General features: G+C 42.4%; 1 protein-coding gene across 16 annotated transcripts in view; it reads right to left on the minus strand.

Moving 5' to 3' along the window:
• SLC4A7 (solute carrier family 4 member 7) overlaps positions 1-23,643 on the minus strand; it is a 154,083-nt gene that overhangs the window by 80,007 nt on the left and 50,433 nt on the right. For all 16 annotated transcript variants that reach the window (XM_056520039.1, XM_056520034.1, XM_056520037.1 and 13 more), the window contains exon 2: positions 2,457-2,538. In XM_056520039.1, the coding sequence (XP_056376014.1) occupies positions 2,457-2,538 (82 nt within the window). The remainder of the gene's footprint in view (positions 1-2,456; positions 2,539-23,643) is intronic.

Consider the following 23,643-nt stretch of genomic DNA (forward strand, 5'->3'; position numbering starts at 1 on the left):
ATTTTGGTAGATATGTGATCTTGCATTGTGCGTTGTCCTCCTTTTGCTTTAATCTTGTTTCTTTGTATGTCCCTCCTCCCTTTCATTTGACTCTCTTGGACTTTATTGTAGATAAGCTGACTTACTTCCCTACTGACCCTGTTCTTTTTATAGGAGACTTCAATGTTGTTCCTGATCCCCGGCTCGATCGCACCAGTGCTGTGGACCCCGGATCTTCTGCATTAGCTTCTTGGCATTTGGGGTTAGGCGTTACTGACCTTTGGAGATGGAATGCCTCCTCCTCTGGGGTGGCCCCTGAGATTAATGTCCTTCTTGACGGAGCTTCCCCTTGTCCCGCTGACCTCGCTCCAGTCCTATGGTATGGAGGACCCGTTGACGGCTGAGGTGGTGACTATAGTTATCAGAGACCTACCCATGGAACGGGACCAGGTAAGTATCGTTGAAATTAGTGTCACCTGCACTACCTGTCTGTACCGACAGGATAGTGCTGGTGACACTGATGACAGATTTCCATTAATTGTTCGAACAAATTATGCACTCGGAGATACCGAATAGGTTTCTTTTTTTATCTTTTTGGCAGTGTTTTATTTTAAAAAAATGGGACAAGAGGGGGTTATCTAAATCTTTATTAAGGGGGTATTTTTTATATTTAAAAAAAATTTTATCACAAAATTTAACCATTCAATGACAGACATCCGGGCCAGCTCAGATGTCAGTCATTACCAGCAGACCCGCACCATATTCCCCATGTATTTTTTTTCAAAGCTACCTTTTTCTGGGAAAAAAAAAAAAAAACACAATACAAAAAACAAGTAAAAATAATATTTTCTTTTGTATTTGACCTATAATCTGTTTATAACATGGCATTTAAACCATGTAAGATTAAGATCCTCTTGGCAATCTCACTTCTCATCTCCATCTCGCCTAAAGAAAAGCAAATCTTAAAATGCATTCTCAGTATTTAAATTGTATTCCATTATATGCATTTCTGTCTTCGGAGGCACTGCAGAAAAATAGGTTAGTTTCATTTGGTTGTGGCTGGGCTCCATCTTGTAGGCATTACAGTAGTTGATGTTTCTGTTCTGCCAGATCCAATATAATTGACATTTATCTATTTTCTGGCTTACTAGTAAATGGCTTTTATTTTCCTCCTCTCAGTAAAATGGTAAGACCAACACCCAGCGCTAAAATAATTTTTCAGTTTATGAAACTACTCCACTCTGCATTTTGTCCAGTTTTTCAAAAAAAAATTCCATTTCTTTCCACAGAAAAAAAAATGTTTTTTTTTTACCCCATGGCCTTAAAATTTCCAGAAATCTTACAACTCTAGTCACAAACAGGCTGGGGTGGCTCTCAATCTTAAGATATATGTGGATCAAGGAGTAGAAAAAAAAAAAAAAAGTGTTTTTACGCTGCATTGTGCCATTTGTTAGGTACTTCAGAGAGGTATTTTTTTTTTACTACATTGTAGTATGCAGCGGTATTGGGGGTATTTTGTACTCCAATGTGGTATATGGTGTTACTTGGGAAGTTTTATGTGCTGCACAGTGGTAAAATGAGTTCTACATGGTGGAATTTTAGGCGTACTTTACTGGTGAGGCCTCAGGATCACCTTGGGCTGGCTGGTGAGTCCTGCTGTAATGTCTGAAAAACCCAGGCATCTGAAGCCTTTTATCACTCCACCTAGCAGCAAGAACAAAAATGTATATTGGTGGCTGCAATTCATTACTACATTACACTTTTTAAAGAAGCCTATGCATACTTTACAGCCATTTTTACTATTGGTACAAGGCAGATAACACACTGTCATAGAATGTGGTCATGATTACATTTTTCTTACTGTTTTGCCTGATACTGCCGTCAAGCTACGCCTTCCACTTTTCCTACTTTTTGTTAATGTAAATTAATAGGTTAGCGAGCCATTTAAGATGCCTGCAAGATCAGGCTAAACAGGTTGGTTTATAATCTCTAACAAATTTAACAGCACTGGAGCTGTATACACACACAGCAATATTGGAAAATATGCTGTCATTGTTTTATGAAGGGGCATATATGTCTATGGAAAAACTTCAGTAATTTGAAATAGGAGTACAACAAATGTAATGTTGAACTATGAGTACAACAAAATCAGCAAGAGAAACCGTGAAACAGAACTTTCATATCACATCACCACCAAACAGCTACAACAACAAGTTCCACAAATTGATATTCAAAACTTTTCTAATAGCAGATCTGAAGTGACTAAATCCTAGACTGGAGAAGATCGAGTACACTTCCAAGGGTATGGCATCAAGACAGAGGACAATTCATATTACACTTATTGGTAAGCAGCTTTAAAAAGGGGCAGTGCTCGTGTTGCCACACAGCTGCTGTATTATCAACACATTCATATACACAAAATGACTTTATGAATTTCAGTCACACACACGGAACCAGCCGCACACATTGACACTCACTTTCTAGTTCTTCCTTCTCATAGTTTGTATTGACCGTAGAGCTGGTTTTCCCCAAATCAACCACTGCTTCTTCATCGTGACCCTTGGGAGGAAAAATAAAGAAGTTCATATATTATTATTCAAGTTGACTGCAGTTGAAGTCATATATGTTGGAGAAATTACAACTTTATGGGCTCTCACGTAGACAGCAGTCACATTGTAATATAAGGAACACTGAGCCCAGAAATGAATTGGTATTCTATAACCTACTGTGGTCAAGCATTGCGACTCCCTTTAGGGTTCATTCACATGGCAGCGACTCAGTCAATGCTAGGACAATGGTAACAATGCATGTTCACTCCTTTCAGCCCAGAATTTGAATTTCCGTGGCAGAATATTGTGTCATGTGCACAATGCAGCAGATACCAACTGAAAACAATGAAAGGAGCTGCACCGGAATTTCCACGGGGGATTTTCCAGCTGGATTCAGCTTGGATATTCCACCGTATGACTAGGCCCATAGGCTTATACATTATTTATAATTAATAAGGCTGTTTTTACACTCCATTGTTGCTTCTATTGTTCTGTCAGAACAACTATAACAAAAGTGTCTGTTATTGTTGACTTTAATGGTAACTATCAGATTTCAGTAATTTTACGGTCCAAAATAGTACTGCATGCTATGCTATTTTGTCGAGGATTTTTGACAGTGCCTCCATTTCAGATTCTAACACAGATGTTAATGAATCTATAAAGCCTTCTTTCTTTATTTTTTTTTATTTTTTTTTGGGGGGGGGGACCTGATTCAGTAAAAAGAAAAAAAAAATTGGTTGCAGAAAAGTAGGTCTACAGGAAAAAGGACTAATTGTTTGCCATATGCTTAAATGAATAATAACAACGTTATAACCCTACCATAAACAAGAGAGCGGATGTTGGTTTCAAGCGAGAGGCAAATAGGTTTGGTAAAAAAAATCCAACTCTGGCACTGTTTATCTTGCAGGAGAAAAAAGGATCAGGCATGAAATCCCCCCCACCTCCTCTCGTGTTCAGCAATTCTCCTATTCATGTTAGATTGTTGACAAGCTTTAGTGATTGAAGGCCGGTGCTCCCCTCCATAGATACCTTTGTTATTTTACTCTATAGGGGAGAGTTATCAAGCTGTCCTATAATAAGATTCTCTTTGTTGTCCAACAACCAATCACAGCTCAGCCTTAACGAAAATCTGTCACCAGTGTCACCTGCAACTAACCTGTCGGTACCGACAGATCATGCAGGTGACACTAATGACAAGAGTACTTACCTTGTCCCGTTCCGTGGAGGGGATCTCCAGTAATCTTGTCCGTTAGCTCCAGCTCCGGGCACCCGGCCTACAGGCGGAGCTTAGTGACGTCACCGCGAGACCCAGCAGAGAGCAGCAGCGGCTTGGAGCATGGGCGAAGCTTAGTGACATCACCGCTGCTGCTCCCTGCTGGTGACGTCACTAAGCTCGGCCCGTGCCCCAAGTCGGGTACCTGGAGCTGGAGCTAAAGGCCAAGGTTGAGTACCGCCATGGCAATGAGTACCGTTGTCAGTGTCACCTGCACAAGCTGTTGGTTAGTGCAGGTGACACTGGTGACAGATTTAATTTAATGGTAAAATTAAAGTTTTGATCTGAGAACTTATTGAAAGAGGGAGGAGGGAGGGAATTTACCAATAAATATAGGAAATGCAACAAAAGCCTACAGTGTGAACACAACCTTCAAAAAGGTACTTCCAAATGTACACTGCCAGTCTGCAGCCAAATCTTCATGTTACATGTGGATTTCACTCTATGCTTTTGACAATGAGAATCCGCTGCATTTCACATCACAATGGGCACGCTCCAGATAATCCATTGCTCACTCAGATTTTAGGAGATTTTTACTGCTACATGTGGAAGGAAGCCGCACTAAAGATACACAATGCTTTAGGCCAATTCTTCAAACGTAAAAAAAAGTTAGAGAACCATAAGGGAATATTTATCAAACTAATACTGAATGTACCCCCAAATTATTTTCTATATGACTAATAAAAACACACAATACATACTATAACTTTAAAGGAAAACTGTCAGCTTGCTCCCCCCCGAACTAAACAGCGGTGCTGGCTGATGCGGGGGACGCCAATCAGCTTTATACCTACTGTGCCCAGATCCGCCCGGCCGATATCTTTTCCCTATATGCTAATTAAGTGCTGACTGGCAGAGGCGGGGTAATTGGCACTCAGACGTCGCCACCGCAGCTTCGCGCAGCTGATCAATATTCCTCCCCTCCCTCCACCTCTTCATTACAGAGTGGGAAGAAGAAGGAGAGGCGGAGGGAGGGGAGGAATATTGATGAGGTGGGCGGTGCTGCAGCCGTCGGCGGTGAGATCAGAGTGCCAGTTAACGCCACCTGTGCCAGTTAGCACTTAATTAGCATAAAGGGAATAACAAAGATGGCCAGGCGGATCCGGGCACAGTAGGCATCAAACTGATCAGCATCCCCTTCATCAGCCAGTGGTTAGTGCAGGGGGAACAAGCTGACAGTTTTCCTTTAACATTAACACCTAGAACTAGGGATCGACTGATATATCGATTTTTTAGGGCCGATACCGATAATACGTGACCTTTCAGGCCGATAGCGGATAACTTATACCGATATGCCGGCATAAGTTATTGGCTATTGAACCCCCCACCCCCATAAGAGCCGCTGGAGATCAGCGATTTAAAGCGGGCGCTTTAAATCAATGAACTGCTGCGGCTTTTGCTGGGCCAGAGACCTGCTGTCGCCCGCTTCTCTCCCCCTGTATGTCCTGGGGTCCTCTCTAGTCCAACCACCACCGCCGCCGCCCCATTGCCTCCCCCATCCCCGGTTTTATAATTATCTGTTCCCGGGGTCCGCTCTACTTCTGGTTCCGGCGTCGTCCTGAGACGTCACTGTGCGCACTGACGGTGACATCGCATTGAGGACGTCACTCGTCATTGAGCTGCGCAGGAGTCAGAAGAAGCGCGGACCCCGGGAACAGTGAATTATAAAACCGGGGATTGGGGAGGCAATGGGACAGCGGCGGCAGTCTCTGGCCGGGGCGGTGCATTTTCGGCATATTGGCAAGTTAAAGGGGTTATCCATGACAAGTGTCTCGGGAACCGCCCAGTTTATAAGAGGTTTGCTATGGGGATTTGCTTCTAAACTGGGCGGTTCCCGAGACACGTGTCATCAGAGAGTACTTCGAAAAGAACAACCTTAACTTCAGAAGCTCATAACTACTGAAAGGATTAAGATTTTTTAATAGAAGTAATTTGCAAATCTGTAACTTTCTGGAGCCAGTTGATATAGATATATAAGATATATACGATATATGAGATATATAAGATATATGAGATAGAGAGAGATATGAGATAGAGAGAGATATAAGATAGAGAGAGATATAAGATAGAGAGAGATATAAGATAGAGAGAGATATAAGATAGAGAGAGATATAAGATAGAGAGAGATATAAGATAGAGAGATAGATAGAGAGATAGATAGAGAGATAGATAGAGAGAGATAGAGAGATAGAGATAGAGATAGAGATATATATAAAAAGTTTTTTCCTGGATAACCCCTTTAATTGCAGATACCCATAATGTCCAAAATCGTGAATATCGGCCGATAATATCGGATAAACCGATAATCAGTCGATCCCTACCTAGAACACACAACGTACACAATGGCCCTGATTTATGAAGAGTGGAGTGTAGTTTTCTTTGTAGTTTCCCTAAAGTTCGCAATTTTCCCCACATTTTGCTTTTATCACACATGCTCTGATCTGTCGGGTTTTCCTCAGCTCAAATCCACCAAATTTTTTGTGGAAACCTTAGTAAATATTTTGGGTTTTTGTGAAAATGTCGGGACATGCCCCCTTTTTGGTGACTACGCCCACTTCCCCCAATAGTCACACCCTTTTTGGTAAAATTGAGAGTTAGTCTTTTTTTCCCCTCAAGTTCTGGTGCAAATTCTAGCGCAATGTGCCAAAATCTGGCACACAGCCCGACAAACCATGTCGGGTTTACAGTAGTAAATCAGGGCCAATGTACGTCATGGATGCTCTAGGAGACCTTGAAGTGAGCTCAGAAGCTGAGTGAAAAATTGCTGCTATTTACCACTAATGCCAGACAATGGTAATCACACCACTGTCCAGCATTAACCCTTTAAAACAACAACACCTGACAGTTGTCTGCTGGGGCTAATCAGGTGAAATCGCAGGTTTCCAATCAGTTAAGAATATGGGGAGATTTATCAAAACCTGTCCAGAGGAAAAGTTGGCCAGTTGCCCATAGCAACCAATCAGATCGCTTCTATCATTTTGCAGAGGCCTTGTTAAAAATGAAAGAAGCGAGCTGATTGGTTGCTATGGAGACCCCCCCCCAGCGATCTCCCGTACAGGGGCCCTGGCTCTCCGGCCAGATAGCACGTGTCGACCACCGCATGAAGCAGCGGCCGACATGCCCCCTCAATACAGCACTATGGCAGAGCCGGAGATTGCGAAGGCAAAGTTCCGGCTCTCCCACATAATTGTATCGAGGAGACGTGTCAGCCGCCACTTCGTGCGGTGGTTGACACACCCCCTCTCCGCAGAATTCCAGGGCCCTGTACGGGAGATCACGGGCGTCTGACCCCCCGTGATCTGAAACGTATCCCCTATCCTTAAGATAGGGGATACGTTTTCCAATACTGGACTACTCATTTAACCCCTTAAGGACCCTTGACGTACGCGTACGTCATGACACCCTGGTACTTAAGGACCCATGACGTATGCGTACTTCATGGGGAATTCCGGTCCCCGCCGGGCGGGGATGGGACCGGGATGCCTGCTGGGGGTATTTTTTCAAAAAGATTGGTCATGGGTCACTGAGTCACTATCATTGGGGACTTTTTATGTTGCCTCAAATGCGCAGCGCTCTCTCTCCACCTGAGCGGGGTGCGCATTTGAGGCAACAGGTTAGGGACGGCCACACACATCACATTCCCAGAATGATGATTCCGAGCATAGGGTTTGGGGTGGGCATATTTTTTAGTTTTGGCTATGCTCTGGGTCATCATTCTGGGAACATAACCTGTTTTATAATTGTATGTCCCACTGTACCCCATTTTAGTGTACCCCAGTTATTTACCCCCATGTAATGCCCCTTGAGGGGGGGGGGTCCCGCTGTTCTGGCTCCTTAGGCAGCAATGCAAAGCTCAAGGCCCTGACTGATCTCCTGCACCTCTGAGACAGGTGTGGACACTGTTTACGCAAAAATATGAGGTATGTCCTTACTCCATAGAAATGTATTTACAAATTTACAATGACATTTTCTCCTAATATCACTTGTGAAAATGAAAAATTTGGGGTACCCCAGCATTTTAGTGTAAAAAATAAAATAAAATTTACACATCCAAATTTAACAAAAAGTCGTGAAACACCTATGGGGTGTTAAGGCTCACTGAACCCCTTGTTACGTGCATTGAGGGGTGTAGTTTCCAAAATAGTATGCCATGTGGGTATTTTTTCTGTTCTGGCATTAGAGGCTTCCTAAATGTGACATGCCTCCCAAAAACCATTTCAGAAAAACTCACACTCCCGCCTTCCCTTCTGAGCCCTCTAGTGCACCCACCGAACACTTGACAACACATATGAGGTATTTCACAAGGAAGATTTCTCTCCTTGGGTCTACAAGAACATGCCAGAGTAAAACATGAAGATTTTGAATTTTCTCAATTTGCTGCTATTCCTGTGAAACATCTAAAGGGTTAACAAACCTTTTGAATGTCATTTTGAATACTTTGAGGGGTTTCGTTTTTATAATGGGGTCATTTATGGGGTATTTCTAATATGAAGGCCCTTCAAATCCACTTCAAAACAGAACTGATCCCTGAAAATTTTGTGAAAAATTGCAAATTTGCTGCTATACTTTGAAGCCCTCTGATGTCTTCCAAAAATAAAAAAACATATCACCTTTATGATGAAAACATAAAGTAGACATGTTCTATATGTGAATCAATATATAATTTGGAATATTCATTTTCCTTATAAGCAGAGAGCTTCAAAGTAAAAAAAAAAAAAAGCAAAATTTTAAATTTTTTCATCAAATTTTGGAATTTTTCACCAAGAAATGATGCAAGTATCGACAAAATTTTACCACTAACAAAGTAGAATATGTCACGAAAAAACAATCTCGGAATCAGAATGAAAAGTAAAAGCATCGCAGAGTTATTAATGCTTAAAGTGACAGTGTTCAGATGTGCAAAAAAATGTCCGGGTCCTACAGTGAAAATTGGCTGGGTCCTTAAGGGGTTAATGAGCTCCTTCCCTAAACAAAAATGAACATATTTGGTGCTGTCGTGTGTGGAAATGTCCAAACTATTAGAATACAACATTAATGAAACCTCGTGGTAAATGACGTGAACATAAAAATAAATACTTAAGTTGAGAACTTCTGATATTTAGTCACTTCACAAAAATGAATAAAAAAGTAAAAAAAGAAAAAAAAAAAAAAGCCCTCATATGGGTTTGTAATGTGGAAAAATTGAAGACTTATGGCTATTAAAAGGAAAGAAGGAAGAAGTGAAAACTTTGCTGTGTCTGGATTAAATGGAACGTAACAATGTACCGTAGGTTTTACTATATCTTATTTGTAGGATATAATATGATTTAATAGTACTCCTGGCATCACTGCAGGTTTACCATTTCCTTTTTTGCACTCAAACTTTCAGAGCAAACTTATTCAAATTTGGAAATGAGGAGCCACAATGTGCCAACCTATAACCTTGTGCAGTAGTTGGCATTGATGCTATTCTGAAGCCAAGGGAAATGGGAGTAAAAAAAGCTGTTCATAACAATCCTGTCCAGAAGGTGCACAGAACCTGAGGTTACATAAGATCAGATGCCACAGAGCTCAGATTTAAAATAGCTTACTAGCCGAAATTATAGCAACAATCAATGTGGCCTGCAGATATGAACAGGTAATTGTGTACTCTGAAAGTAATACCAGATTTTTTTTTTTTTTTTTTTTTTTTTTTTTTTTTTTTAACATGGGCCAATTGGTTGATCTCTTATTACACCCAAAACTATAATGCCTGAACATATTGCCCATTCTGTGGAGGGCTGTGGAGTCGGTAGATAAATGTTCCGACTCCTCAGTTTTTTGTACTTCCGACTCCCCAGCTCAGACTCCTCTGTATTAATATGCGAATGTATTTATAAACACTTACAGTTGAATCCAAGAAGCTGTTCCAAGTTCTTATGAGCTCTTCTAGCAGAGAGACGAAGTTGGGCAGAAGCTGCTGCCTTCTCCTTCTCCTCTCTGCTGCTGAAGATAGGGCAGTGGGAGGATCCAGGAAGGGGCATTTATTTTAAAACATGATTTCCCTAGTAGAATCCCATAGTCATGTTTAAAGTTTAAGCTAACAATAGGAGTTTACAAGTTTTTATAGCCTTAGCTGAATGGCAGCAGTTTTTCCAATGGTTTACAGCTTCAGTCTTGAACTATTGACCCTCTATTCCCTTCACTTATACAAGTGTCTCTAGTCCTGCAAAAAAACATATTTACTTAATCCCTTATCAGTGAGAGGCTAGGTTACCTATGGGTTCCCTGTAACAGCAGAACACAACACTATGGAAAGTATAAGTATTGCCGCTCCTAATTGTGTGTTGCGTGCCATATATGAAGAACATGAAAAGCATGCTTCTTCATGGTCACTTAACGTGTTCGTTTTGCGGTTACACTGCATGCATTGGTGTTCATTCTTACAGTAGAGAAGTCATTATAACTTTTTGTTAATTGGGACATTTAAACTTGCTTTTTTTATTCCAATCTAAATTTAGCAGGAGTCGGAGTCTGTGCATTGTTTGCCGACTCCAACTCCAGGTACCCAAAATTTCTTCCGACTCAGACGTCTCAGCCCTGATTCTGTGTATGTGGCTTTTTTTTCTGGCACTTTTTGGAAAACTGCCACTGCAGTTTCTGAGCCAAAGCCAGATGTGCATTAAAAAGGAATATAAAGGAAGGACATATAAAGGAAGAACTTACACTTCTCCCCTTGTGGATCCACTTGACTTTGGCACAAAAATTGCAGTGGCAGTTTTCCAAAAACTGCCAGAAAAAAAAATAAAGTGGAAACTTAGCCCTAGTGTTTTTTTTATTTTTTTATTTACTGTTTTCTTTTTCCTTTTTTTTCTCTTTTTTCCTTTTCCTTTTTCGTATTTTTTTTTGTTTTTCTTTGAGTTTTCTGTGTTTCCTTGCTCCTGTTTAAATGTGTTTGTATTGTGAAAGATAATAAAAAAAAATTATTGAAACAAACTGCTTACTAGAATTATGGACTCCCTAACTTATGGTACATTTCAGCACTGATGAGTATACTACACTGCTCAAACAAAATAAAGGGAACACTTAAACAACACAATGTAACACCAAGTCAATCACTAGTCTGTGAAATCACACTGTCCACTCAATTTCACATGCTGTTGGGCAAATTGAACAGACAACAGGTGGAAATTATAGGCAATTAGCAGGACACCCCAATAAAGGAGTGGTTCTGCAGGTGGTGACCACAGACCACGTCTCAATTCCTATGCCTCCTGGCTGATGTTTTGGACACTTGAATGCTGGCGGTGCTTCACTCTAGTGGTAGCATAAGACGTAGTCTACAACCCACACAAGTGGCTCAGGTAGTGCAGCTCATCTAGGATGGCACATCAATGCAAGAATGTGGCAAGAAGGTTTGCTGTGTCCGTCAGCGTAGTGTCTAGAGCATGGAGGCACTACCAGGAGACAGGCCAGTACAGCAGGAGACATGGGAAGAGGCCGTAGGAGGGCAACAACCCAGCAGCAGGACCGCTGACTCAGCCTTTTTGCAAGGAGGAGCACTGCAAGAGCCCTGCAAAATGACCTCCAGCAGGCCACAAATGTGCACGTGCCCACTCAAATGGTCAAAAATAGAACCCATGAAGGTGGTATGAGGGCCTGATGTCCACAGGTGGGGGTTGTGCTTACAGCCCAACACCATGCAGGATGTTTGGCATTTGGCAGAGAACACCAAGATTGGCAAATTCGCCAATGGTGCCCTGTGCTCTTCACAGATGAAAGCAGGTTCACACTGAGCACATGTGAAAGACCAGACAGAGTCTGGGGATGCCGTGGAGAACATTCTGCTGCCTGCAACATCCTCCAGCATGACCAGTTTGGCGGTGGGTAAGTTATGGTGTGGGGTGACATTTCTTTGGCTTGCCAGAGGTAGCCTGACTGCCATTAGGTACCGAGATGAGATCCTCAGACCCCTTGTGTGACCATATGCTGGTGCGGTTGGCCCTGGGTTCCTCCTAACGCAAGACAATGCTAGACCTCATGTGGCTGGAGTGTGTCAGCAGTTCCTGCAAGAAGGCATTGATGCTATGGACTGGCCTGCCCGTTCCTCAGACCTGAATCCCATTAAGCCCATCTGGGACATCATGTCTCGCTCTATCCACCAACGCAACGTTGCCCCACAGACTTTCCAGGAGCCACTTCATCAGGAGCATGGCCAGGTGTTGTAGGGAGGTCATACGGGCAAATTGAGGCCACACACACTACTGAGCCTCATTTTGACTTGTTTTAAGGACATTACATCAAAGTTGGATCAGCCTGTAGTATGGTTTTCCACTTTGATTTTGAGTGTGACTCCATATCCAGACCTCCATGGGTTGATAAATTTGATTTCCATTAATAATTTGTGTGATTTTGTTGTAAGCACATTCAAATATGTAAAGACGAAAGTATTTCATACGATTAGTTCATTCATTCAGATCTAGGATGTGTTCTTAGTTCCCTTAATTTTTTTGAGCAGTGATTATGAGGAAGTGTTCCTAGGAGTTCTAGACCAACACGCACATCTCTCCAAACTTGGGGTCAACATAAGTGCTCTCTCATCAGCTTTCACATCCACCAGTACAGTCCAACAAGACACAGCTACAATTGCTATAGGCAAACAAAAAGAATAGGCCAATACAGAAATATCAGCCATCTTATCTGCAGACACAGCAATATGTTCTGCATATGAATGCAAACTGAACCACAAACTCTAAACTCTTTGTATTCTCCTTCAGCAGCTATTTCCTGTTGATTGTCAGACATGAAAGCTGCAGGGTTTTATTTTGGAGGACACGTTTCCCTACAGAAGCATAAAGGGGACAAACACATGCTTGCTGAGACGAAGCAGTCATGCCATATTTTTGCAATGATGTAAAATTGCAGCAAAATGGTTTACATCAATTTCAAGAAAACAGACATCATGACATGACCGCTACATCTGAATATACACTTTGAGAAAGGAGTCTCCAAGCATCAGATGCCTCTTTACCCACTACACCTGATTACTGCCTCTTCTATTTGCTTAGAAACTCTTCATTTAGGCCTTGTCCACACTCCTTAAATTCAGCAGCTTGCAGCATTGTTTTTAATGGGATTCTGCTGCTCTGTGCACACTTTGGAATTTATTAAGCGTAATTCCCAGCGGTACAGATATTTGCACAAGAGAATGCATATGTTCATACTTTGGGCGGAATGCTCTTGACTGCATGGCAGTCTATGGAGAAAGTGAAAGCACTGCACGCTGTCGATTTCAGCGGTGCTCACTCCAGACAGAATCTCCACGGCAGATGTTTAGCAGTGTGGACAAGGCATTTCTGCAACACGTCCTGGGGCATGAAAGCTGCTCATTCTTAGTGCAAGTCCCCAGCAGAGCAGCTAGTGAGCAAAAGAGCACAGTGAGAAAACGAGATCCTGTTTGCACTTTTAGTTCTACTGCTTTACACATCCTCTAAGTAAGAAAAAGACTAAGCATACACATGTGGCATATACATGGGGGGTAGGGACAGACCGATAGATTTTTTTTTAGAGCCGATACCAATAACTTTCAGGCAGATAGCCGATAACCTATACCGATATTCCATGCATTTAAATCCCCCCCCCCCCCCCCAAATATCCTTGGTAAAATGAGGTGTGTGGGTATACCCTGATAAAACTGTTTCTGGCCCCGCAAAAGCCGTTGGCGCTTTAAATAAATGAACTGCAGCGGCTTTTGCAGGGCCAGAGACTGCCGCCCGCTTCTCTCCCCCTGCCTGTCCTGGGGTCCCGAGTCCAACCACCGCCGCTGCTCTGCAGCAGCTGTTGCGGGGCCAGAGACCGCCGCCGCCACCCGCTTCTCTCCCCCTGCCTGTCCTGAGTCCAACCACCGCCGCTTGCCTCCCCCTGCCTATCCTCTGGCCAGAGACCACCGCCACTGCCCCATTGCCTCCCCCATCCCCGGTTGTATAATTACCTGTTCCCGGGGTCCGCGCTACTTCTGGCTCCTGCGACGCGTTGAGGATGTCACTCGTCATTGCGCAGGACGCCGCAGAAGCCAGAAGTAGCGCGGACGACGGGAACAGGCAATTATAAAACCAGGGATGGGGGAGGCAATGGGGCAGTGGCTGCGATCTTTGGCCAGAGGATAGGCAGGGGGAGGCAAGTGGCGGTGGTTGGACTCAGGACAGGCAGGGGGAGAGAAGCGGGCGGTGGCGGTCTATGGCCCCGCAAAAGCCGCTGCAGTTCATTGAATTAAAGCGCCCGCATTATCGGCAAGGTAATTGCCGATACCGATAACTTAGAATATCGGCCGATAAATACCGGCCAAACCGATAATCGATCCCTTATGGGGAGGAACCATCATTGTGTATGTAAATCAAGTTTATTTTTACCCTGTTTGCCTGGGCATACATCATGCACATTTAGCAAAGTGGTGCACATTCTTCATCAATAGTAAAAATGTTTGTGTTTGCACAAACATGTTGCAACAATTTAAAAAACTTGCAGCTGATAAATCCAAGATCCCTGCAAAAAGCTAACAACTTCACACGACATTCATATTGGTTTCTTGAAAGAGTCTAAACAAGTTGCGGAAAAATTTTGCAACTTTTTCACTCATTGCGCAAAAATGTGCGATAATTTACCACCAAAAAACAAAGTTAAAAACTAAATTCCTCCCATGGTTTCTAAAACTGCAAAAAAAGAAGAAAAAAAAAGGAAAAAAAAAAAAGGTTATTGCGGATTGGTCTCAAACTGGGAACAGACAACTTGTTTGGCTTTTTTGGCCTAAAAATAAAATCATTAGTTTTTATTGGTACCATTTTGACATTAAAGGGGTACTCCGGTGCTTACACATCTTATCCCCTATCCAAAGGATAGGGGATAAGATGCCTGATCGCGGGAGTCCCGCAGCTGGGGACGCCTGTGATCATGCACACGGCACCCAGTTTGTAATCAGACCCCGGAGCGTGTACGCTTCGGGACTGATTACGGTCGACCGCAGGGCCGGTGGCGTGTGACGTCACGCCACGCCCCCTTGTGACATCACGCTCCGCCCCTCAATGCAAGCCTACGGGAGGGGGCGTGATAGCCATCACGCCCCCTCCCGTAGGCTTGCATTGAGGGGCGGAGCGGGCGTCCCCAGCTGCGGGACTCCCGCGATCAGGCATCTTATCCCCTATCCTTTGGATAGGGGATAAGATGTGTAAGCACCGGAGTACCCCTTTAAATCAGACTTTTTGAACATTTTTTGGGGGGATATGATTTGATTTAAAAAAAAAAATCAACTCTGGAGTTGTTTTTTCCATATAAGCTATACAGGCATGGTGTAACTGCCCTTAGCAACCAACCAAATTGCGATTTTTTTATTTATTTTAATTTTATTTTAAGTGTTTATTTTTTATGATCTCTCTATTAAATAAATTTTTTTGTTTTGTTTTTTTTTAGCAAACAAAAGGGAAATCTTATACAACAACACTAACTCCAAGTCAAATCACATTTCTGTGAAATCACACCGTCAGTGTTGCTTCCTGAGTGGACAATTTCACATGCTGTTGTGCAAATGGAACAGACAACAGGTGAAAATTATAGGCAATTAGCAAGACACCCCAATAAAGGAGTGGTTCTGCAGGTGGTGATATGAGACGGAGTCTACAACCCACACAAGTGGCTCAGGTAGTGTCCAGAGCATGGAGGCACTACCAGGGGACAGGCCAGTACAAAAGGAGACGTGGAGGAGGCCATAAGAGGGCAACCACCCAGCAGCAGGACTGCTACATGTCCGTCTTTGTACAAGGAGGAGCAGGAGGAGAACTGCAAAATGACCTCCAGCAGGCCACAAATGTGCCTGATGTCCACTCAAACAGTCAGAAACCGAATCCATGAGGGCCAGACGTCCACAGGTGGGGGTTGTGCCTACAGCCCAACACCATGCAGAAAGTTTGGCATTTGCCAGAGAATGCCAAGATTGGCAAATTTGCCACTGGCGCCCTGTGCTCTTCACAAATGAAAGCAGGTTCACACTGAGCACATGTGACAGACCTGATAGAATCTGGAGACACCGTGGAGAACGTTATGCTGCCTGCAACATCCTCCAGCATGACTCGTTTGGCATTGGGTCAGTAATTGTGTGGGGTGGCATTTCTTTGGGGGGCTGCACAGCCCTCCATGTGCTTGTCAGAGGTAGCCTGACTGCCATTAGGTACAGAGATGAGATCCTCAGACCCCTTGTGTGACCATATGCTGGTGCGGTTGGCCCTGGGTTCCTCCTAATGCAAGACAATGCTAGACCTCATGTGGCTGGAGTGCTTCAGCAGTTCCTGCAAGAGGAAGGCATTGATGCTATGGACTGGCCCGCCCGTTCTCCAGACCTGAATCCGATTGAGCACATCTGGGACATCATGCCCATCCACCAATGCCACGTTGCACCATAGACTATCCAGGAGTTGGCGGATGCTTTAGTCAAAGTCTGGGAGGACAACCCTCAGGAGACCATCCGCCACCTCATCAGGAGCATGCTCAGGCATTGTAGGGAGGTCATACTGGCATGTGGAGGCCACACACACTACTGAGCCTCATTTTGACTTGTTTTAAGGACATTACAGCAAAGTTGGATCAGCCTGTAGTGTGACTTTCCATGTTGATTTTGAGTGCTACTCCACATCCAGACCTTCCATAGGTTGATAAATTTGATTTCCATTGATCGTTCTCTCTATTTTGTCAATCCATTCCAAGTTCCTGAAGATTGTCTATAAGAGACCCATAAAGCAAACAAAAAAGCTTTTCTGTAATGTATAAATAGACACTGCAGAATGTACACTGGGTACATTCACACCACACAATTTCTGAGTGGAGAAATTTCGATGCAGCAGCCTCTCATTGTTTACGATTCTGCTGTACTGTGCACTCTGCTGAATTTCCACAACTGAATAGACTCTTGTTCATTCTTGCAGCAGAATGTTCTTGGTTTTGCATTGCCATCTATGGAGAAGGAACATATTCAGTCGGTTTTAACGACAATCGATCCAGTCCGTGCCCAAAACAGATGGAATCTCTGCCAGGAGTAATTAATAAAGTGAACCGGCTCATAGAATGAATCAAGAGAAATATTTCCAATGTCCCTTCATACCATATATAAGTTGAGGTCGTCCTCTGTCACACCATTTTCTGCACGGATAAACATATATTTAGTATAGAACTGTATTACAACACAAGCTAATATAAACCAAACATAGTAACAGCCCGGAAGAAGTGCTAATTAGCAAGATGAGTGCGGGATTTTCATATCTTATTTACTGTCAAACATAGTAACATACTGTATGTTAGGCTAAGTTGTGCTCCTTACTGTTCTGGACCCTTTCAACTCTTGTCAGAGCAAAAAAAAAAAAAAAAAACTGACACTACCGGGTTCCATCGGATCCCATTGACTGGAATGGGGGCTGTTGGGAGTCCAGTATTTTATCAAGTTGTATTGCAGCATAGCGTAACCTATAAAAAGTGTAAAATAAAATAAAAAAGTTCTTCAATAAAAGTATGAAGTGTATAAAAAAAAATATATAAAAAAAATAAAACCCTGTATCAAAAAACATAATCATATATATTATAGGTATTGCCACATCCGTAATGACGAGTACTATAAAACTATAATGTTAATTATCCCGCATGGTGAACGCTGTAAAAAATAAAACACACAAACAAAAGAGCACAAAATTTGAGAAATTTGGTACAAACAGCGCAATAAAAAAAGATCAAACATGTATAGCAAAAAGGTTACCAATAAAAGAAGTACAGCTCATCCTGCAAAAAATAAGCCCTCACGCAATTGCGTCGGCGGAAAAAATAAATAAATAATAATTACGGCTGTTGGAAAATGAATGGCTGAAGAATATTGCTCGGAAAAGGAAAAAGAAAGCTATATAAAACTGGTATCGCCATAATTGTACAGACCAACAGAATAAATAAAACATCACTTTTACTGCACAGTATACGCAAAAAAAAAAGTTATAAAAAAAGTTTTTAAAAAAAGCCAGAAATTTTCCAGTTTTTCACAAAAAATGCTGCATGCGTCAACAAAAATGCACCACTTATACACTGCTCAAAAAAAAAAATATATATATATATATAATAAATAATAATAGGAATACTAAGATAAACACATCCTAGATCTGAATGAATGAACTAATCGTATTAAATACTTTCATCTTTACATAATTTTTGTGTGATTTTGTTAGCACATTCAACTATCAATGGAAAATCTAAATTTATCAACCCATGGAGGTCTGGATATGGAGTCGCACTCAAAATCAAAGTAGAAAACCACACTACAGGCTGATCCAACTTTGATCTAATGTCCTCAAAACAAGTCAAAATGAGGCTCAGTAGTGTGTGTGGCCTCCACGTGACCGTATGACCTCCCTACAACGCTTGGGCATGCTCCTGATGAGATGGCCAACTCCTGGACAGTCTGTGGTACAACGTGGCATTGGTGGACGGAGCGAGACATGATGTCCCAGATGTGCTCATTCAGATTCAGGTCTGGGGAACGGGCAGGTCAGTCCCTAGCATCAACATCTTCCTCTTGCAGGAACTGCTGACACACTCCAGCCACATGAGGTCTAGCATTGTCTTGCATTAGGATGAACCCAGGGCCAACCGCACCAGAATATGGTCTCACAAGGGATTTGAGGATCTCATCCCAGTACCTAATGGCAGTCAGGCTACTTCTGGCAAGCACATGGAGGGCTGTGCGGCCCCCCAAAGAAATGTTCTCTGGCAAATGCCAAACGTCATGCATGGTGTTGAGCTGTAAGCACAACCACCACCTGTGGATGTCGGGGCCTCATACCCCTCTCATGGATTCTGTTTCTGACCGTTTGAGTGGACACATGCACATTTGTGGCCTGCTGGAGGTCATTTAGCGGGACTCTCACAGTGTTCCTCCTTGCACTAAGGTGGAGGTAGCAGAACTGCTGGGTTGCTGTTGCTGGGTTGTTTCCCTCCTAAGGCCTCCTCCACGTCTCCTGATATACTGGCCTGTCTCCTGGTGGCGCCTCCATGCTCTGGACACTATGCTGACAAAAACAGCAAACCTTCTTGCCACAGCTCGCATTGATGGGCCATCCTGGATAAGCTGCACTACTTGAGCCACTTGTGTGGGTTGTAGACTCTGTCTCATGCTACCACTGGAGTGAAAGCCCCACCAAAATTCACAAGTAACCAAAACATCAGCCAGGAAGCATAGGAACTGAGAAGTGGTCTGTGGTCACCACCTCCAGAACCACTCCTTTATTGGGGGTGTCTTGCTAATTGCCACCTGTTGTCTGTTCCATTTGCACAACAGCTTGTGAAATTGTGAGTGTCCCTCACTGAGTGGACAGTGTGATTTCACAGAAGTGTGATAAAGTACAATATGTCATGAAAAAACAAGTCTCAGAATCGCTCCGCTCAGAAAAGGCATTCTCAAGTAATTGCCATTTAAAAAAAAGAGACCCAGTTAAATAAAAAAAATTAAATAAAATAAAAATAAAGGGTCTGTCCTTAAGGGGTTAAGAGGGGGAAAAAAATGACTTCACTTATTTATTTCCCTTACTTTCCATTTAGAATGTGTACTTCTCTATGCAACTCAAAAAAAAAAAAAAAAACCCTGTCTCCTCTAAGAAAATACACATTGAAGCACCCACCCAGACACCCTAGACATGAAAGCCCTTGTGTTTTACCTGTCAAAATAAAAAGGGGTCAGGAATCCTAACATTTAACTTCCTAAAATAAAGACACTTTTGTATACATTGTATTGTCCTTAAAAAAAAAAAAAAAAAAAAAGAAATACGGTAATAATAAATATTATTAATAAATGTCATTTACTTACATTATACCAGGAAAATGGTAACCTCAGTGCCCTGTTCCAAGCAGAAGCCTTCATTCACGTGGAGGCTGCATGATTGTTTGGGTAGTGTTACAGACACACATGCCCCAGTAAATCTCTGTTACATTATATTGCAGTTAACTAAAAAGGAACGCAAGAGACGATCTAGGAATAAACCACTGGCAACCAAAGAATCTCAATGCGTAGAACAGGCCCATTCATAACCGGCACATGATAACAACCCAACCCTCTTACATGTGTAATATCAACCCCTTAAAGCGTACCTGTCATAGTGCAAAAAAAAAAGGGATATGTTACTCAGGACCCAATCCTGATCATGTGCATATAATTTTTGTGTGTCTCGGACCTATATATCCAGAGATGTAATCATTTATCTGCTGGTGAGTTACTTTTTCATTGTGCAGGCTGAAGGGGGCGTGTCAGTCCGTCTCCCTCACAGGAACAAGCCTGGGCAGTCAGCCAATCAGTGCTCTCTACTCTGTAACCCTTTCCTCTCTGGTTTTACGCTGTGTCATGTGTCAGAGGAAGATACTTGGAGCTTGCCTGCAGTAATCAGAAGACATTATGGTGAATTCATAACAGGATAAAATGTATAAATATAAGAATAGATCTTTATAAAATTAGTGCAAGGATTTTTTAAGATAAAAGTACAGAATTTTTACGAATACATGTTCTATCTGTTTTATCTTCTCCTACTAAAGCTGGATGTTAATCAGCATAGCTGTCACTATGTGTGTCATTCATCTTTCACAGACTCCTGAATGTCTGATCAACTTCTTTGTCATTCAGGAGTCCGAGAAAGCTTAGACTATTTCAGCATGCTGGGAGTTGTAGTTTAGTAACAACTGAAGCTGCAATGTTTGTAAATAACTGTGTTAGAGCAGTGTTGCCTCCAGCTGTTTTAAAACTACAGCTCCCAGCATGTCTACACATCCTTTGTAGTTTTGCATTACACAATAGAAATCTCCTATAGTGGATACCGGTATGCTTTACGGCAGGTATCCAGTATGCTGTAAAATCTAGACTAGTCTGTCTGGCTAAAAGACAGGCGACCCCTAGTGGTGGCTATTTTGAGTTCGAATTTCAGGTGAAAATTTTTTTTTTTTTTAACAGGTGTATATATTGCGAATGTCATCTGCAATATATGAAAAGTTTTTAACAATGACAGTGCCTCTTTAACCCCTGAGGGTTTTCCGTTTTTTTTTGCATTTCCGTTTTTTGCTCTTTGCTAGAGATGAGCGAATTTACAGTAAATTCGATTCGTCACAAACTGCTCGGCAGTTGATACTTATCCTGCATAAATGAGTTCAGCTTTCAGGTGCTCCCGTGGGCTGGAAAAGGTGGATACAGTCCTAGGAGACTCTTTCCTAGGACTGTATCCACCTTTTCCAGCCCACCTGAGCACCTGAAAGCTGAACTAATTCATGCAGAATAAGTCATCAACTGCCGAACCGAGAAGTTTGTGACGAATCGAATTTACTGCAAATTCGCTCATCTCTACTCCTTGCCTTTAAAAAATCATAACTCTTTCAATTTTGCACCTAAAAATCCATATGATTGCTTATTTTTTGCGCCACCAATTCTACTTTGTAATGACATCAGTCATTTTGCCCAAAAATCTACGGTGAAACGGTAAAAAAAAATCATTGTGAGACAAAACTGAAGACAAAAAAACGCTGTTTTTTAATTTTGGGGGCTTCCGTTTCTACGTAGTACATTTTTCGGTAAAAATGACACCTTATCTTTATTCTGTAGGTTCATAAGATTAAAATGATACCCTACTTATATAGGTTTGATTTTGTCGTACTTCTGGAAAAAATCATAACTTCATGCAGGAAAATTATTACGTTTAAAATGGTCATCTTCTGACCCCTATAACTTTAAATTTTTCCGCGCATGGGGCGGTATGAGGGCTCATTTTTTTGCGCCGTGATCTGAAGTTTTTAACTGTACGATTTTTGCATTGATAGGATCGCTTTTTATTAATTTTTTCATGATATAAAAAGTTACCAAAAATGCACTATTTTGGACTTTGACCGTGCGGTTTAATTAACAATACATTTTTATAATTCGGACATTTCCACACACGGCGATACCATATATGTTTATTTTTATTTACACAGTTTTTTTTTTGTTTTTTGTTTTTTTGTTTTTTTATGGGAAAAGGGGGGTGATTCAAACTTTTAATAGGGGAGGTGTTAAATGATCTTTATTCACTTTTTTTTTTGCAGTGTTATAGGTCCCATAGGGACCTATAACACTGCACACACACTGATCTTTCACATTGATCACTGGTTTCCTATGAGAATCGATGATTCTGCCGCTTGACTGCTCATGCCTGGATCTCAGGCACTGAGCAGTCATTCGCCGATCGGACAGCGAGGAGGCAAGTAGGGACACTCCGGCTGTCCTATAAGCGGTTAGGGATGCCGCGATTTCACCGCGGTTATCCTGAACAGCTCCCTGAGCTAACCGGCATGCTTTCACTTTACTTTAGATGCGGCGTTCAACTTTGAACGCCACATCTAAAGGGTTAATAGCACGCGGCACCGCGATCCATGCCGCGCGCTATTAGCCAAGGGTCCCGGCCGTTGTTAGAGGCCGGGCCCGCCCCAAGTTATAGATCGGGAGCGGACACATGATGTTCCAGTACATCATGTGTCCTTAAGGGGTTAAGGACCAAGCCCATTTTCACCTTCTGCTCTCCTTCTAAAAATCATACTGCCTTCAATTTTGCACCTACAGACCCATATAAGTGCTTGTTTTTTGCGCCACCAATTGTAATTTGTAATTACATCAATCATTTAATAAAATCTACCCCAAAACTAAATATATTTGTGGGGTGATATTGAAAAACAAAAACAAAAAAACGTTATTTTGTAAATTTTGGGGGCTCCCGTTTCTACACAGTGCAATTTTTGGTAAAAATGACCCCTTATCTTTATTCTGTAGGTCCGTACGGTTACAAGGATACCCAATTTATGTAGGTTTTTATCTTCTGACCCCTATAACTTTATTTTTCCGCGTACGGGGCTATATAAGGGCAAATTTTTTGTGCTGTGGTCTGTAGTATTAATTGGTACCATTGTTGTTCTGATGGGTCTTTTTGATCACTTTTAAAAAATATTTTTATGGTATATGAAGTGACCAAAAATGCACAAATTTTGGACTTTGGTATTTTTTTACATGTACGCCATCAACTGTGCGGTTTAGCTAACCTTATATTTTAATAGTTCGGACATTTACACACGCGGCGGTACCACACGTGATTATTTATTACATTAATTTATTAGAAAAAATGGGAAAAGGGGGGGCGATTTAAACTTTAAATAGGGAAGAGGTTTGCTAAAACATGCAATCTTCTGATTGCATATACTAATCAATGCTATGCCATAGCATAGTGGAACCAGCTGCGGCATGCTAGCAGATCGCCAATCGGACAATCGGACGGAGGTGAGGACCCTCTAGTCATCCGGTAAGCTGATAGGGACGTCGCGATTATGTTGCAATAGTCCCAATCAGCTCCGCTGAACTGCTGGGACAGTTTCACTTTCTAGACGCAGCAATCAAAGTTGATCGGCATCTAAAATGAGAGTTAATGCCAGGCACCAGCTCGATCTCCGGTGCCCAGCATTAGCCATGGGTCCTGGCTGCCCATAGCAACTGGGACCCACAGGGTTTAACCCGCTGGTGAGAGCGGTTTAAAACCAGTTAATGGGACCAGGGCGTACAGGTATGCCCTTGGTCCTTAGGAACCAGGGTCCGAGGGCGTACCTGTACGCCCTTGGTCCTGTGAGGGTTAAAGGGGTACTCCGGTGGAAAACAACCTTTTTAAAATAAACTGGTGCCAGAAAGTTAAACAGATTTGTAAATTAGTGAGGCTGGAAGAAGAACGCATTCACGTGTGACACAACCAGCGTAGCCTCAGAGCACCATCACACCTGTGCTGATGCTGATCCAGCTACCCGTTTACCGGACTTCTACAC

This window comes from Hyla sarda, chromosome 5 (genome assembly GCF_029499605.1).
Source record: "Hyla sarda isolate aHylSar1 chromosome 5, aHylSar1.hap1, whole genome shotgun sequence".
NCBI classification, from domain to species: Eukaryota; Metazoa; Chordata; class Amphibia; order Anura; family Hylidae; genus Hyla; species Hyla sarda.